The sequence below is a fragment of the Psammomys obesus genome, unplaced genomic scaffold (assembly GCF_907164565.1).
Source record: "Psammomys obesus unplaced genomic scaffold, mPsaObe1.curated_primary_1811, whole genome shotgun sequence".
Lineage (NCBI taxonomy): Eukaryota > Metazoa > Chordata > Mammalia > Rodentia > Muridae > Psammomys > Psammomys obesus.
The window spans coordinates 67,946,206-67,965,009 of record NW_026585504.1 but is presented as its reverse complement, the minus strand read 5'-3'; the positions used below and the strand labels follow the sequence as shown (position 1 = coordinate 67,965,009).

Below are 18,804 nucleotides of genomic sequence, written 5' to 3'. Positions count from 1 at the left end.
TTCTTTCTTTCTTTCTTTCTTTCTTTCTTTCTTTCTTTCTTTCTTTCATTTTTGAGCCAGAGTTTCTCTGAGTAGCCCTTGCCTTCCCTACTCTGTAGATCCGGCTCAAACTCATAGAGATCTGTCTGCCTCTGCCCTGCTTCCCAAGTACTGTGATTAAAAGCATACACCAACACTGCCAAGCTAACAAATCTGTTGTTGTTGTTTTAAGACAGAGTTTCCCTGTGTAATTCTGGCTGTCCTGGAACTCACCCTTGTAGACAAGGCTGGCCTGGAGCTCAGAGATCTAAGTGTGGCTGCCTCCCAAGGGCTAGGGTTAAAGACAAGTGCCACCACTGCCCTACTCCTATTTCTTAACACGGATGTACCTCCACTCTGTCAATAAAAGGTAAAATAAAGACAAAATGGTTCAGACAGTTTCATTTCATGAGTTACAAGGTATAAAAAGCCAGTAGCCTTTGATAAAGAAAAGACTAACAAGATACCTGACAGGTATCTTAAAAGTAATAATGGAACTAGAAAGATAGTTTCATCAAAAGAAGAGATAAGTCAGGAAGTATGATGAGACCATTAGAAGCAAAGACGATGGGAGTGGCGAGATGGCTCAATGGTGGAGAACTCTGCGGCTCTGCTGGAGGACCAAAGAGCAGCTCCAACCATCTGTAACTGCAGTTCCAATGGACCTGACATCCCGCCTGGCCTCGTGAGGAATGCACACACATGATGCAGGTATGCACATGCAGGCGAAACACGCCTCCATTTGAAATAGCATAAATACATCATTAAAATAAGAAGAAAGAATTCAAATCCAAGAGGCAAAGCGATGATGTGGAAAGGCACAGAGGGCCATGCCCTGCCTCTCCACTGCAAACATTAAATGAGAAGGGAAAATTCCTGGGGGTGTTTATTGAAGGACATGGTGGTCGATGAGATGGCCAATGAAGGGCATTCATTAAAGGTGTGTCCTAGAAAGAGAAAGTGACTTTCAGCAAAGCCCTGCGGAGGCAACATTATGGAAGTGGAAACAGGTTTTTCCTATGCCACAGGCACGAGAGATAGCAGGCACCATGGTCAAAACAGATGAAATGCAAACCCCAGTGACCCCGCAGCCTTCCAGAGGCCAGCAAAGAGCAGCAGGCCCTACCTCAGATGCACAACCACGCAAAAGCTGATTGTACATTTAGACAAAGCACAGGAATTAGGAGAGACTCAAAAGTTCATCTTGGAGCACAAAGATAGTGATGTTTTTCAACAATAAGCGTACCATAGGACGACAAGCCAGCGCATTCCTGACCTCCTGCCCCACTGTGATTACCTGCATGAGACTTACACTGTTGATGTTCCATCTCGGGAGAGGAGGGTCTCACAAACCCCACCCCTCGCTGAGGATCTGCATCCAGCTAATGGCTGTTGGGGGCAGAGGGGAATGTTTGTTCAGTGGTACAGTCACGACTAAGTGACAATAAATAACCAGGCTCCTGTAAATAACCCATCCATTGCCCACATTCCCATAACGCTAAGCAAACTCATCGAGTCACGAAAACAGACAAAAATTGGACATAAACGCTGAATAGGAACTATAGTAAGAGGACAGGAGTCAACAGGAAGGAGAATAGCAACAGAGGGTGAATGTGCTCAAAATATACTCTACAGACATGAGAAAATGGCTCTATAAACCAGTTAGTTAAAACCAATATATGCTTGTGTAAAACTAAAGAGAAAGGCAGGAAGAAAAGAAGGAACAAGAAAAGAAAGGCAGTTCTTTGGGGAGATATATTTCAACCTCTTCATAAAATTCCCATAAGGCAGTGCCAGCATAGTTCCCTGAGTCATGGAGAAATGAGACAGCCCCGTCAACCACAAGCTCAAATGCCTGGCAAGAGCAACGCTTCTGTCTTGGCAGCAGAAGGTGAAGATACAGAAACGCCCTCACTAACACCATATTTCCTAACAGCTTGATCATTCCATGGCAGTATATGAGGCATTTCATAACCTTGATGACTAAATGAAATGAATGTTCATGAGATGTGATTTCATGGCATAATATGGAGAGAGCTGCTCTGGTTCAATATGCTGCCACAAATGTTAAACAGATCACAGGGACTTCTGGTGCCCATCCAGGCATGCAAGGGACTGTGACCGACAAACAACAAATCTTCTTAAATCCTTCAGAGAACTGATGTCCAAAGGCAATTAACTGACCCCCAATTGGAGAGACAAGGAGCAGAGGAAAACAAGCATAGCCTATTGAAAGAAAGGCAGGAGCAGAAATCAGCCCTGGAGCCATAGCAGAGCAGGGAAACCTAACAGTGGCTGATCTAGGCTCAGGGTGGACAGCTAGAAGCTCCTGGAAGACTCAGCCCCTGGGGACCCTTTCATGAATGTTACCTTTTATGAGTGCTACCTCCATGTTAACAATAAATAGCAAAACGTAGCTCCAGGAGACTCAGGGAATACCACAGAGCGTGAATACTGAAAGCGGAAGAACAAACACCTAAGCACGATGGGATAGCACTGCTCTCCTCTTACAACCCCAACCATCGCACAGTGTCAGCAACAAATACTGGCTTCCTTCTCACGGACACAGGCTTCCTTCTCAGCGACTGCAGGAATGGAAAATGGAAGAGAGTTGGCATTTCTGTTTTTAATACTATGATCTAATTTAACTGTATGTGTCTATCTGTGGGTTGTTTATCACACTGAACACCTTGCTATGTGCTGTGTGCTTGAACACAGCTGCAGTGACTGGGCATCGTGACATGCGCGGTGTGAATGCTGGCAAATGGCCTCAGGTCCTAGGCAAGGATATGTGCTTGTAACCGCTGAGCCATTTCTTCAGCCACACACTTGACAGCTCCTTACAAAAGCCAAGCACATTCTCTCCACAGTCGCTGCACTCATTGGAACTTTTTTAGAAGAGTTGAAACATTGCATGCAAAAATATCTGTATAATTCTTTTTACTGTAACTGTATCCATAGTAGCCCAAGCCTGGAAGCAAGCAAAATGATCCTCGGGGAATGGAAGAAGGAACTGTGGTTCCATACACTAGTACGAGTCAGTGATGAAAAGGAAGAAGGTATGTAGCTGAAAGGGTGTCTCAGTGTTAGGACCTGGGTTAAATCCTCAGCACCCACATTAAGAGCCAGGTGAGCCTGTGAACACACAGGTAATTCCAGTGTTGCTAGGCGTGTAGATATTAGGATTTCTGGGGCTTGGTAGCTTCCAGCCTTGCTCCAGATTTAGTGAGAGACATGACACAAGGTAATGTCAGTTGACGTCCTTTTGGAGTGTCTGGGTGGGCAGACACTTACCACTCACACACCGAAAATAACAATGACAACAGAAACCATGATAGAATAGGTGAATGTAAGTGTACACTGGTAATTGAAAAGAAATTATTCAGAAAAGGCTACGTGGTATATAACTTCAGTTCTGTGGGTTACACATGTTACATACTGAAAATTCAAGTTTGAAGACAGCAAAATGAATAGTGGATCCCAGAACTTAGAAAGGACAGAGTGAAAGTCAATTCTGGAAAATAATCCAATGGTGGAGGCATATTACTATCTACCTGTCCAACCTGTGGTCTGTAGGAAGAGGGAGGACAGATGCAAGCTCCTGACTCTAAACGTATTGCTACTGCCCTTATTTCATCCATTATCACCAAGTGAATATTGTAGATGAAATTGCACCCCTAAATTGAGATTTACACTCCTGTTTTAGAGTTGGGGACTTTGATAAATGACTAGGGCATGAAGAAGACCCTTGGGTTAGACTTAGCACTCATACTAAACATGAGGTTAGTTTAGTTTAGTTCATCCTGAACATGTGACCTTTTCTTTCCTTCTCTCTTTCCACACACGGGCACATGCAAAAGGCAGCCTAAAGGCTGGGAAGGGAGCCTTTGTGAGGAAAGAAATGAACCTGCTTCTTGATTTAGGGGTTTCTAACCTCTAACCACAGAAGTAAGCCAGCTCATGTTGAAGATCCTAAACTATATTATCTCTTCATAACACACCCTTAGTAAGGTCCCAGTATTATAACAGAAGTGCCTGGACCACAAGGCTTTTGAGAAACAGAATGCCAGGGCTGGAGAGCACGCTCAGTGGTTAAGAGCACTCACTGCTCTTCCAGAGGACCCAGGTTGTATTTACAGTACCAGTATGGCTGCTCATAGCTGTCTGTGAGTACAGTTTCCAGATATCTGATACCCTCACACAGATGTGAAATCACATAAAACACCAATGCACATAAAAAAAACATTTAATTAAAAAAAAAAAGAAAAGAAACATAGTGCCGTTGACAACAACTCAGCAACTCAGCCTGGAAGTCAGAGAGCAGAGTACCAATCAAGTTCTGGTAGTAATCTCTCTATGAAATTAAATATTGAAATTGTCATGAAACAGCAAAAAAGAAAAAAAAAAACAACCAGCCAGTAAAACAGTAGTTCCATTTATGGGGGCTCTACCTTGATGCCTTAAAGACCCAACCCCCAAGCCTCACGTCATTCCAGGTTAGATTTTCAACAGTTGAATTGGAGAAAAAAATATTCAATGTGTAACTTATATAGGGCAAGAGTATCACCTCTGGAATGCAAAGCATTCCAGAGGAGCAGAACTGTTTCAGAATGTGAAGAAGAATCTGGGAACACTGTGCTGCCACTCTACTCAGCTACAGTCTAATGCTGTAAACAAAGTGGGTTTAGAAGCAGGTGGGATGGAGAACGCCAGGGAAACACAGCCTTTGACACACAGCACAGCACACACGCATGAACGCAAAGAGACTGTGGCAGCATGAGCAGGGCCTGCATGGGTTGGCACCTGCTAGGGCCCTAGGACAGAGAGGAGACACAGCGCTCCTGTCCTCCTGTCCCTAACCCTGAGCCTAGCTCCAATTAATAAACACCTGCAAATGGAAAGGAGTTTTCTCCAAGGGAACCTCGCTGAGGAAACAATTCTCTCTTGAGGGCAGGCCCATGCCCAGCAGTAGAGACCCAACAGAAAATGCGCTCAAGGACATCTTTGGAAGGGCTGCATTTCAGAATGTTGTGTCAGGGCATCTCTCTCTCTCGCTTGCTCTCTCTCTCACTCTTTCTCCTCTTCTTTCTTCTTTCCCTTCCTTCCTTCCATCCTCTCTTCCTACCTTACAGATTCTTTGATATATATATGTATATATATACATATATATATACACACAAATATATAAATAAATATATTTCTATATATATAACCAGAAGCCATTATACATAATAATATATTATAATATATAATTATAATATAAAATATAAAATAAAATAAATATATATTATAACTATAATATAATCATATTTTATATTATAATTATATATAATGGCTTCTGATTTTATATTTTTATGGGATTCCTGTGTGTGAGAACAAGTGTGTCTCTGAGTCTATGTGTTTCTCATCATTTTTGTTTCTTTTTCTTTTGTTTGTTTTGTCCTATTCTGATTCATTTGTTTTGTTTTCTCTTTTTTATCTTATTATATTATTATCCATACATGTTTGTTTGTTTTTTAAGAACAGACAATAAGATTATGGATCTGGTTGGAGGGAAGGTAGGGAGGATCTGCAGCGGTTGGGAAACTCTATTCAGAATATATTGTATTTAAAAAAACCAATTTTCAATAAAAGAAAGAATAAAACAAAATCTACTTTTTAACAAAAAGGAATCTGATGAACATAAACAGATTATTAGTGAAATGGGAATTCTGTCTGCGTTGTTTATGAAAGAAATACATACGAAATATTAAAAACACATTTTTTATAGAATCCCACACATGTGTTCAAATAAATTGTCCTGATCTTCTGTGTAATCTTTGGGGCTTTTCAGAGACAGGTAGTAAAGTGGCAGAAATTAGTTCTCAAAGTCCTTGTGGGTTGTTTATGGCGAATCAGAAAGAAGCATCAAAGATGAGCTACATCCCCCTGTGAAGGACCTTAGGAAAAACACCATCACCACATCACTGCACAGGGAAAGTCCTTTTGTGTTCTCAAGAAAGAGCCGCTGATGACAATGATTACAGCCTGAGAATAGCACTGTGATGTTTGCTGATTTCAATATTATTGAAAGGTACCTTAATTGTGTATTTGAGGGGTATCAATGTTTACTAACATTTCCATTTAAGGAGCGGGACGCAAACTAAACACATTTCCAACATGGTTCTACGAGCTTCTGTTATGATGTCTTAGACTACATATTTAAATTAATACATTCATACAATTTTAATATCCAAATTATTGCTTTTAAGTGTTTATTCCCAACCCAGAAAGAATATTTTAATTATTGTTCATACAAGTTTTCATTTTTGATTAAGCAATGCTAAAAACTAAAGCAGTCCTGGGTTGTTTTGTTGTTGTTATTAATATAAAATTTCATTCAACTCCGATATTCGAGAATGTCTCAAGTGGCAGAAAATATAGTAAAGAAGTGAAATGGAAATAAACTCACAATCCCACAGATCCGTAGTTAAAGGCAGGGAACACTGACACATCTGTATACCAGCTCGGGAGCAAAGCTGAGTTCTTAGCATAAAGAGCCACTTAGTTCCATTACGGTCGTCACTAAAGCCCTCCAGTCACTGAAGTCTTCTGTTTGTACTCATTGTTGGGATGAAATGTAGAAGCAAAAGGCTTAACCTCTGTGTGGTGGGGACAGTAATCCCAGAATGTAAAATACTGTGCGGCCCGAGAGATGGGGAGGTGGCTGCTGCCAGGCCAGGCCTGAAACCCTGAGGTAGAGCCCCGGGACCCTCGTGGTGGATACATGTAACACACACACACACACACACACACACACACACACACACACTCACACACGCAAACCCGCGCACACACATGCACACACACAGGGTGGGGGCTAGGAGGTGGAGGCGGAGATAGATCCAAGACATAGAGGCAGACACACACACGAGGCTTGAAGACAGACAGACACACAAAGAGAAATGCAATAGAAGTTTAACACACTGGCTGCTCCCACTATGAAATGTCTGACATTCCTAACAGAAATAGAAAACTTCTTAAATGGAACAGAAGTCTCTAAATCCCAAATTACAAACTTCACTAACATTTTTTTAAACCTTTATAGAGATCACAAAGAAGCCTTAATGCATGTGCTCATTGAGCTATCCTAGGTCAACGAAAGACAAGCAGGAAGGACATCCTACCTTAGCAGGGCGTTTCTTCCATCACTTCTGGTACACCACACCTGCCTGGTTTGAAAACCTATCTCTACATCCCCAGGCTGGGAGTGGTGGTGTGCTTTGTAACTCTGATGCGTTAGGGCGACTTGCTCGTTTGAATCAGAGCTAAAATCCTGGACGTTTCTTCCACTGAGATCGACTTCCTTAAGGTGAGGGAGTCTACACTTGCTCCATGGTCCCACCTTGAGGCTGAAGGAGTATTCCTCTTTCCCAAGAGGACAGGAAACGGGAGCCTCGCAGGCTCTGGACTCAGTCAGATTCGGGCACTGCAGACCTCCATACAAAGGGGGCGCGATGGCCACGCGAGTTCTGTGCTGCAGCTTCTTCCCACAGCCCTGGCTGCAGGTGGACCACGGGGAGAACTCGGACACCACACAATCCCTGGGGCAAGGAATGAGGCAGGCTTGCTCCGTGGGGGGCGGAGGAGCAAAGTGCTCACAGATCTCCCTGGCCACCATGCTTCCGTTGAGCTTCTGAAGACAGCGCACGCTGCGGTGCTGCAGGCCGTGCTGCGCCGTCACGCACTCCGCAGCTCGAGGCTGAGGCTGGCCCTGCGCCCCAGGCGCCAGCAGGCAGCGGTGCCAGTCAGAGACCTCCCACTGGAACAGGTCGCTGTGCCAGTCACACACGCGGAAACAGCTCCTTTCCTTCGGAGGTCGGCTGCTTTCATCACAGTTGGACACGGGACTGGTCCACCCTTCCACGTGAAAGCACCACACAGCTCGAGTCTGGGCTCCGCCCGGTCCGCAGTCACCTGCACACCTTCCCCAGGGACCTGAGACAAGAAAACAAGGCTCTCCATCATTCTTCAACTCTGGTGGAAAGAGAAGTCTAGCTACTTATCGCACAAGACATCCGCTAAAACCCCACAAATTTGATGTGAGATGGAGGCAGTATATAGTGTTGAGGTTCGTGGGCTCTACCTCAGTTTAAGAATGTGGAAACCACCTTCCATCTATGATCAGCAATGCAAGTTAGTAAAAAAAAGTACTTACTACTGTGAAGTTTATTTCTTTAGTCATGTAATGTGGGAAATAAAGAAGGCGGTGACCTGTGGAGGTGTTCCAAGTACCAAGATACTGTGCGGTGCTGAGGAAACACCATTTAACAAACGATCAGACCGTTATGATGGTTATGTTCCAAAGCCTGTGTATATAACTTATTATTAATTCCTTCTAACTTAATACTAATACATTCTAGCTAGGGAATTTTTTCATTGGGCTGCCATAGGGGCTGAAAAGATGGCTCAGCCCTTAAGAGCACTGGCTCTTCTTCCAGAAATCTCAGGTTCAATTCCTAACGCCTACATGGCAGAACACAAGTGTCTGTAATTTGTTTTGTGTGTTTTAATTTTTTAGTTATTACAACTTATTCACTTTGTATCCCAGCTGTAGCCTCCTTCCCCATCCCCTCCCAATCCAGTCCTCCCTTCCTCTTCTCCTCCCATGCCTCTTCCTTAGTCCACTGACAGGGGAGGTCCTCCTCCCCTTCCATCTGACCCTAGCCTATCAGGTCGCATCAGGACTGTCTGCAAAGTCATTATCAGAAAGATGGGGCATTATATGGAAGCCAGAGGACATTCTCGGTGTATCAGCCATGTTTTTCTTTCTCTTTCTCTTTCTCTTTCTCTTTCTCTTTCTCTTTCTCTTTCTCTTTCTCTCTCTCTCTCTTCCTTTCTGAGACAAGGTCTCTACTTTCTAGCTGAGAGCTCACCAAATAGCCTTGCCTGCGTGGCTTGCCAGGGCCTGCCTGTCTCTGCCTCCCCAGAGCTGGGACTGCCAACATGTGCTACAATGTCCAGCCATTTCTCATGGGTTGTGGGTATTGAACTCAGGTCCTTATGCATGCAGGACAAACACTTTGCCCACAGAATCATCTCCCATCTTTTATCATGCATGTTTCACACAGACAGAAAGCAATCATGTTACACGGATGGAAAAAGCAATATCTCCCTTTCACTTTCCTTACATGTGTAACCAGAACCTGTGCACGTTTAGTAAATCCATGCTGAGTAGAAAGAGTCTGAGGGCCGTTAAGGTAGCCTTAGAGAGCAATTAACACGGGGTGGGAAAGACGACACAGTCTTCCTGTTTCTAAGTCTTGCTGGCTACCCCAAATGCAGCTCAGTCACTTCATGGGGTGTATAATACATGGCGATCAACCACATGTTTAGGAGCTCAGTCACAAACATTGGAGGGATGAAGTCACCTACATATCCCAGAGAACAGGTGTCTGCAGTTGAGTTACCTGCTATGGCAGGGTATGGAGTTTTAGAAGAAAAATAGTGTCTCATTCTGATATTCTTGGTAGTTCAGTTCCTTCTCATGTCTACTCCAGCTATGTAAACCTAGCATCCATGATAACACTGCCAAGATGCAGTGGCAACACTTTCTTCACTTACAAAAGAGATCAACACAGTCAGGTGCTCATTTTATTGAAATGAGAGAAGAGAAATTTCTGCAGTAGACCAGATTTTACTCAGCAGCGTAAGTGCAAGTTTGCTCATTTCCAGCATTTCATCCCGTCGACTGACCCTGCTAAAGTGATGATGCTTGAGAGTGAAGTCTCAGGATGACCTGACTTGATGAACTGTAGCACGCAAAGCTACAGTTTGCAAATGAAGATACTTGGTAGCTGGCCACTGCCCGCAGCCTCTGGAACCTAAATGGCGCAGAGCTGTTTCATCTTAAGTATCCTACCACCGTCCACTGTGTTGGATAATGCATTAGTCTCACTACAAAGATCTACTCTATGAAGGGATATTTAAAAAGCAGATGATGTATGTATAAAGTCTATCATAGGAGATATTAAAATAATTAGAGATAATAAAAGGAAACATTTTTGCAAAGTACCTTAGGCTTTAAAATAATGGCTGTCAGGGTATCTCTATTTGCCCAGGCATTAAATACACACAATTCTCCACTCAACATTTTTGGTGTGAATTAAAGAATGAAAAGAAGAGTCAATCTGTTGCTACTCAATCTTGAAAGGCTAATATTAAATTTCATTCAGTTAAAACATACTATCAAATAGATATGTAATTTTTCTTTTGAGAGAGGGTTTCTCTGTGTAACAAGCTCTGGCTGTCCTGGACTCACTTTGTAGACCAGGCTGGCCTCAAACTCAGATCTGCCTGCCTCTGCCTCCCAAGTGCTGGGATTAAGGTGTATACCACCATTCCCAGCTGAGATTATACTTGAAAAAAGTATTTGACTAAGACATTTTCTTATCATCGTAATAGTTTTTCTCATTAAAAGTCCTTTAGTTATTCTCAAATATAAAGTAGCTCATTTTTGTTAGGTGAAACGTAAGCCTTATACATCCTTGTTTGAGCTTTTACATCTTTCCTCAACACAAAATGTTATCAAATAGCACCATTTTCCCAGATCAACGGAAGACAAAATGTAACTCTTAAAAAATAAATTGCTACAATCACAGATCGATTCATGTCACAGTGAAAGCTGCAGTGGGCTTGCTCATCAGTATCCCTTGGATAGAATGAGAGGCGGTGAAGGCACAGTGGGTGTTCACAGACTCCACCTCCTAGGCTCTGTGTTTGGAAACACTGGGCAGTTTGTGCAGAAAGGCTGAAGCAATGTTGAAGACAGACAAAAACAAGTGAATAAGAAGCCAGTGCAAAGTGAATGCTGTGTGCTTAGGATAAATGGAAAACAAATTGTAGACAAAACACACAAGACGGGAGTATGGGCAGGTGGCCTGCAGTGATTTGCATTTCTCAAGCATGAATAAAAAAATGTGTTTCATGATTTATTCAGTTTTAGTTGGTAATGAACTTTCAGTACACATGAATGAAAGTTCCAGACCTGAGGGTTTTTGCCATGGGTGGAAAAAAAAAAACAAATCAAACAACCCAAATGTGCATTTTTATAAAAAGAGCCTGAAGTTTGAAATATAATATAACCTTTATCTAAGTTCATACACAAAACATAAGCTTTAAAATGATCAGACAAAAAACATATACAGAAATCATAATTACATTCAGATTATATCTAAATAAATAACATAAAGAAACTCATTTTATATTTTTTAACATCAGTTCAGTATCTATGTATGTTTTAAATGGAAAATAGGAATGAAGCCAAGGGGAGTTTTGATACTAAAACAGTATTTCTCTAAACAATTGCTCTGCCACCCATCACTCTAGTAAGAAATATTTCACTGATACACAGGGTAGAGCTAATATTGGTTTGTGCATGTTTACCTAGGCCAGTCTAAATAAGTAGGGGTGTGCCTGACACTTATTGTCTTTTTTATGAGGTAGAAATAGGTACTCCTGAATTAGTTGTTGGGCATTAAAGTTTAGTTATTTACCTATTTATCATAATTCTTAAAGAATTTCAAACAATTTATTTTTTATCTCATCAACCCCAGACTCCCGTTCTCCAATAGCTCTAAGTCATGACCATGGCATTCTCCTCCCTCCCCACTGAGTCCAAGTAGTGCTCCCTGTATTTTATGGTATGTGGTCATTCCCTGAAGAAAAGTAAAGAAAGAGCTCTCCCACTCTCTGCAGCCATCTAGTGGCAATGGCTCCTCATCTAGAGGAGCACCTCATCCTCAGCACCTCCCTGGAATGTTGACTGGCTTGTTCTTGTACAGGCATTGTGCAGGCAACCACAGCTGCTGAGTTCATGAGTGCAGCAAGCTTGTCATGTCCAAGAGACACTGTTTCGCTCTGGTCCTCTCTGATCTCTGGCTCTTACAATCTATTATTATTGTTGCTGTTGTTATTTACAGTTTATTCACTTTGTATCTGGTTGTAGCCCCCTCCCTCCTCTCCTCCCACTTCCACTCCCCCCCCCCCATACAAATAGGGGAAGTCCTCCTTCCCTACTGTCTGACCCTAGCCCATCAGGTCCCATCAGGGCTGCCTGGATCATCATCCTCTGTGGGCTGGCTAGGTCACCCCACCAGGGAGAAGTGATCAAGGAGCAGGCAATCGAGTTCATGTCAGAGACTGTCTCTTCTCCCCTAACTAGGGAACCCATATGGAGACTGAGCTGCCTATGGGCTACATCTGAGCAGAGGGTCTAGGTCTTCTCTATGTATGGTCTTTGGTTGATGCATCAGTCTCTGCAGTCCCCCCTGGGCCCAGTAGTTTTGGCTTTGTTGGTCTCTTTGTGGGGCTCCTGTCCCCTCCAAGTCTTTCTATATCCCCCTTCTCTCATAAAATTCCCAGCACTCTGTCCAAAGTTTTCTAAGTCCTCTTCGGCAATGTCCCCTGAGCCTTAATGGGAGGCAGTGTGACATAGATGGCTCACTTCTTTTCCAGGGTGCTCTGCCCATGTTTTGGCCCCCATGCACATATGTCAGCCCTGTGCTACAACATCCATCCACAGGCAGAAAAGGGCTGCAGATCTTATTCCCTTAATTAAGTTACTCTTAACTGGATTAGTTTGGGTGAATGAATAACCCAATCTAAATAACCTTGTTTGAGACAGATTGCTGAAGATCTAAATTTAGATGTGGCATCTGCTACAATCCCTGCTATACTTGGGAAACACTGGGACCCTCGAGGTCAGAGAGAAATAAACAGTCTCCACAGCTTTGCAGGACACTTGGCACTGAGTGGATCAATGGCCCTGATTTCATGCCATTCATGCAGTCAGAAGAGATGTTTGCTTTATTATTCATCTTTCCTAGCCGCAGCTTTTATTATCCTGACGTTGTTTTATTTTTAACATGGGCAGCAGGGTGGGGGAGTGACATGAATGATAATGTAGGGTTCAGCATCTTAAGCAGATTATTTGTGGATAATTACTCGGCCAGTGCACTCATAAACCTCAACATCATAAAATCTGACATAAAACAACACTGACTTACTTGCAAGGTGCTTCATTGCCAAGAAGGAGCTGAAAATGTGTGTAGGAACTTTCCCTTCTGATAAAGATCTAATGTCAGCAATAGAAAAACTAAAGTAGGACATCTCCTAGATAATGAACACTATTTAAGAAATCCCAATACTTGCCAATATCTTCAAGCCCTAAGACTGAGGAAGAGCATATTCACCCTCAAACAGCATGTACCTAGTACTTAGAAGACCGAATATTAGAGTCTATAAATACAAAAATTAATAAAGCATTAACTGTCTTAGAAAATCTGGCACTAACTACTATGATGATTTGTTTACCAAAAGGCCGTATGTCCATGTATGTTTTTATTTATACATAGTGATAATCTGATATTGCTTCTCAACCTCACTAGAGTGGAAGCATAAAACCCAAAGCTGAGAAGGTGTCATGAAGGAAGACATATATGAAAACCCTAAGTCGTAAAAGTCTAAACCTCTCCTGACAGTCAAGAAATCCACATCACAGCACCACCCGGTACTTTAAAAGCTCTCACAGAGGGCAGTCAGATGGCAGTGAAATGTCTGTAAGTGGATGATGCAGCCTGGCAAAAACCCCAAGAGACAAACTGAGTTCTGTTCTCTGTCCCCAGGACTCACATGGTGTAAAGAGAGAAAGAATGTCTGTAAGGTGACCTCTGACCTCCATACTCATGTCCTGGCACATATAACCCCAATGTGCCCTCCCTACATCCGCGCACACACATTTTCTTAGTTTACAACCAATAAAATCCCATATTTGCATTAAAACCATCTTTCATAAAGCACGATCATGTCCTGCACGATAGGCAGGCTCAAATATTTCAATAACAGCTGCCCTGGAATAACTTAGTATCAGAAATTAGGAGCTAGACAACCTGTTTTCACAGGTGTGATGAGGTCTTTTGAATCCATGAGAGACATCTGGATAGGATGTTTATACCTCGCTGGACTGAGTACAAACATTGCGGGCACCCCAGCTCCTTCTTGGTGACTATGTTTTGTTTGACACTAATAGCACATTGTAAACCCAATTCATCTCTATGGACACATGCCACTGACTTAAAAGCAAAGCACCTCTCTTATTTATCACTTTTTATTACAAATTATCAGTTGCCAGTGGATACAGCATCCACTAAAAGTAGCAGGGGAGCAAGAACAGACATATATCTGTTCACTGTTATGAACAGAAATGAATGCCACACAGACAGAAAAACACCTTTAAAAATTATTTACTGGCATTTCTGGGTTGAGTCCTGCTTTTCAAATTTTCTAAAGTCTAAAAGTGGCTCTTTCATTGCCTGTTTTTTTTGTGGCATCCTGGCATGAGGTTCTTCTAAAATTACTGAAACCTGATCCATTAACTCCCTAGAACCCAAGGATGAAGAGGAGGATCTTGAAGACTATGTGTTTCTCAGGAAGAAATAAAGTATAGACCAATCCAATTACATATTCAAGGTCCTATAAGTATTTGTAGCAGAAAGAAGACCTACAGTTCCATTTTAATAATCTGGTCAGTCATTTTTATAGTGTACCCTGGTTTTTGCTGCTACAACTCTACAATTGCAGAGGAAGAATAATTACCTCCTGAGTCCTTGTATCAGGGAGGAGTCAGTGGAGGGACAGAATAAACAAGTTAGAAAGCACGTTGAACTCTCATGGCCCAGGTGATGAGCTGCTGAGATTTCACCTCCTCGGTGTCCCACAGGGAGCAGAGAGCAGCTCCGAGGTCCTTCACACATCATTACATGAGTGCCAATCCATCCAGCTTTTGTTTGCACTGAAACTCAGGCTGAAGCAGTGCTTGAGCACTTGTGTTGGAGTTTAGGAGGTTAGCTAGGAACACTCAGCCAACAGGCAGAAAGTGTGTGTCCTTATAAGAATGAAAGCAATAGCAATTTTGCACACCCACTATCTCTCCAGCACACACATCTGTGATAGATGGAGTTCTGCTTTTCCAGATAAGAACATACTTGAAATGAAAGAATTCTCCAAATAAACAACTCTATCTTGTTCTAAAACTTTCACACAAAAACTATAGTTTAATTATTTTTAGAAATGATGTATTTGGAACCACTGAACCCTAATAAAAGCCATGATGCAAAATATTTTTAGAAGAGGTGTGTGGGCTACAAATGAAGCTATCATAAGATGCTGAGAGCCCTGCTTCTCCTCTCTGTCCTAAAGCTCTTCACCCCTTTGTTTCTGCTCAGTGGCTTGGCACAGGAGATGGCTTTAGAACTCGCTGGGCTCTGATACTTGTCAAGAGATATTTATGGGGTGTTTTCATGCCATAAATACAACTCCACTCAACTCCGACTTTACTTACAGGAAATACTTCAGCTAAGCCTTGTGGGTATCCTGGTGAGGCAGAAGAAAATTATTCACTCAGCTGTTCGTATGAAAGACAACAGCTTATGAGCTACAAAGAAAGAAAATCTAGACTTTACACATGCTCCTGAAGGATTTTCTCCCCTACTTTCCTGACTATCTAGACAGTGGTCAGACTTCAGGACATACAGAAATCTATTTGTTTTCTACCACACAAAGCAAGCTGAAATACATATATAGCAAACTGATTTCTTAAGACATGTCCCTGCTTAAAACAATGAGAATAAAGTTCTATTTTTACAGCGTAGGATCAATGAATGTTAGGCTGGGAGGAGGCAGCTTCATTCCAGTCTGTCTCCTAGATGATCAAGGAATAGCAGCTATTCTCTTCAAAGGCACAAAAAAAGCAAGATAACACATGAATATCCCATTTCCCATTAAGCACTCCCCAAAATAATTCTGCTTTTTTTGGGGGGGCAGAGTGCAGGGAATCTTATGAAAGAAGTAGGAGATGAAAGACTTAGAGGCACAGGATCTCCACAAGGAGAGCAACAGAACCAAGAAATCTGGGCACAGGGGTCTTTTTCTGAGACTGATACTCCAACCAAGGACCATGTATGGAGATAACCTAGAACCCCTGCACAGATGTAGCCCACGGCAGCTCAGTGTCCAAGTGGGTTCCCTAGTAATGGGAACAGGGGCTGTCTCTGACATGAATTCAGTGGCCTGCTCTTTGATCACCCCCCCCAGAGGGGAGCAGCCTTACCAGGCCACAGAGGAAGACAATGCAGCCAGTCCTGATGAGACCTGATAGGCTAGGGTCAGAGGGAAGGGGAGGAGGACCTCTCCTATCAGTAGACTTGGAGAGGGACATGGGAGGAGAAGAGGGAGGGAGGGTGGGATTGGGACAGGGTGGGATGAGGGAGTGAGCTACAGCTTGGATACAAGGTGAATAAACTGTACTTAATAAAAAATAAAATTTAAAAAGAGGTTATTTTAAAAAATTAAAATTAAAAATTTATTATTATTTTCTTTCTCTTTCTCTGTGGTCTAATAAAGCCACCCTGCCAAGGGAAGATGATCAAAGAGCAGGCAACTGAGCTCATGCCAGTGACTGGCCTTACTCCCCTTACTAGGGAACCCCACGGAGACTGAGCTACCCATGGACTGCATTTGAGCAGGAGGTCTAGGTCCTCTCCATACATGGTCCTTAATTGATTTTTCAGTCTCTGCAGGCTCCCTTGGGCCCAGATTTTTTGGCTCTGTTGATCTCCTTGTGGAGCTCCAGTCCCTTCCAGGTATTTTTATCTCCTTCTTCTTCCATAAGATTCCCTGTACTCTGCCCAAAGTTTGCTATGCATCTCAGCATCTACTGGGTAGAGTCTTTCACAGGCCTTCTGTGGTAGACTTCTGTCCTATTCCCTGTCTTCTCCCACTTCTGATGTCTATTCTGTTTGCCTCTTTGAATAAGGATTAAGCATCTTCCCTAGGGTCCTCCTTGTTTAGCTTCTCTAGGACTTTTATACAAGAGCATACAAAAGCTAATAATTTTCTTAGTGGCTCCACAAAAACCACCATTGCTGTGTTTACATGGATCAAATCTGCTTCTGAATGCATGGGTCTTTCTAGTAGCAGGTGTTTCTGCTGTGTACTGGTACAAGAGGGGAAAAAAAACCTAGATATAGTTGCTGAACATAGTTATTGGTCCATCTCATTTTAAATAGGATAATTATTCTTCATTTTAAATGGTAGCTTATGACAATGTGAAGTCTTCCTCATTTTGTTTAAAAATTAATTTCCAAGTTAATGTATTTGAAAACAGTATCTGAGAAACATCTGCATCACGACAACATTAGCATATTACATTTTCTATGTAAAGGACCAAAAACTCCTATTTTCCACATGAAGTCTAATGAACATGAAAAGAAGCATAAAGATTTGTCTCCATGCCCTGAGCCTGGCCACACCTCTTTGACCCACCACCACTAGCTTAGACGTGGCCACGACTCTCTGCTTCACTGATGAATGGTGTAGTGTCTTACTTGGGTCCCAACTCTACGGCTGCAGGCTGCACTGCACGGACTCTCGTCCCTGCCACAGCTGTGCGCTTCTGAATGATGCACATGTGTCGCTCTCTGGATGGGGCCACTCAGATGCCACTTCCCTGCTAAAGGCTCTAACAGATTCTTGTTTCTTCAGAATAAAGAACAAATACATTTTAATTGAAAATAGATTTCTTCATATGCTACATTCTGATCATGGTTTTCACTCCCTCAGCTCCTCCTGAGTATACCCACCTCCCTACTCACCCAAATCCTTGCCCTTTTGTTTCTCTCTCATTAGAAAACTAACAGGAACCTAAAATAAAATAAAAAAAAATTCAGACTGAGGCAAAACAAAAATACAAACAGAAAAATGAGCCAAAAGTAAAGCACAAAATAAAAAAAAATACAAACAAACATAGAGACACACATGGTCACACATAGATAATGCATAAAAACACACAATCAGAAAGCACAGTCTACAAGCAAAGGACCTGTGAGGGAAAACAATGCCCAGACAAAGCATCCTGACACAAAAACTTGAGAACATCACAGTTTGTTTTCTGCTGGTCATCTACTACTGGGCATGGAGCATACTCTTGAGTATGGCTTGTATATCCAGTGAGGTGACATTGGACAGTATTATTTTTTGCAGATTCTGAGCCCTCCCTGAGGGGAGGGATTTGATGGAGACATCCCATTCAGAACTGAGCATTCCAAGGTCTCTTACTCTCTGCATATTGTCCAGTTGTGGGTCTCTGTATTTGTGCCTATTTACAGAAGGAAGCTTCTCTATGATGCCTGACAAAGACACCAATCTGCCAGTACAGCAGAATGTCATTAGGAGTCATTTTATTGCTACAACCCTTTAACAGAATAGTAGCCTTGTTTTCCCCTAGGTCCACGGCCTGCCTAGTCTCGGCCCTTACCTCGCCAAGCAGTGTGGGCATTGGTCTCCTCTCATGGAGTGGGCCTTACATTTAGCCGACGGTGGTTGCTACGCTCACAGCTCCGGTGGCACCAGTGCTCCCTGCTATAGAAGGCTCGAGGGAGGCACCAGCTGCTCTTCTCTTTCGGTGGTAGCTGTAAACAGCATCCACTTGACATCCAGGTGCCTGTCTCGTCAGCACTCATCTGTTCTCTTATTGTTAGTGATTTGGGCCAGTTAGTGTCAATCCATAATCTTGCTAACCTTTCTCCCCTACCTTGTTAACTACCTCTGCCTTTAAACCGAATTCTGCACACTTCACTGTAGACTCATTTCTACTTACCCTTTTAAGTCACTTCCTTGGGAAAACCTTCATTATCATCTGATATACTTTATTCTCCCATAAAAACATCCAACATTCTTAGAATTGAGTCT

General features: G+C 42.6%; 1 protein-coding gene across 1 annotated transcript in view; it reads right to left on the bottom strand.

Moving 5' to 3' along the window:
- The window catches only part of Thsd7b (thrombospondin type 1 domain containing 7B), a 565,744-nt gene that overhangs the window by 533,717 nt on the left and 13,223 nt on the right, over window positions 1–18,804 (bottom strand). Inside the window, exon 2 of the mRNA XM_055603283.1 lies at window positions 7,185–7,995. Within this exon, the coding sequence (XP_055459258.1) occupies window positions 7,185–7,995 (811 nt within the window). The remainder of the gene's footprint in view (window positions 1–7,184; window positions 7,996–18,804) is intronic.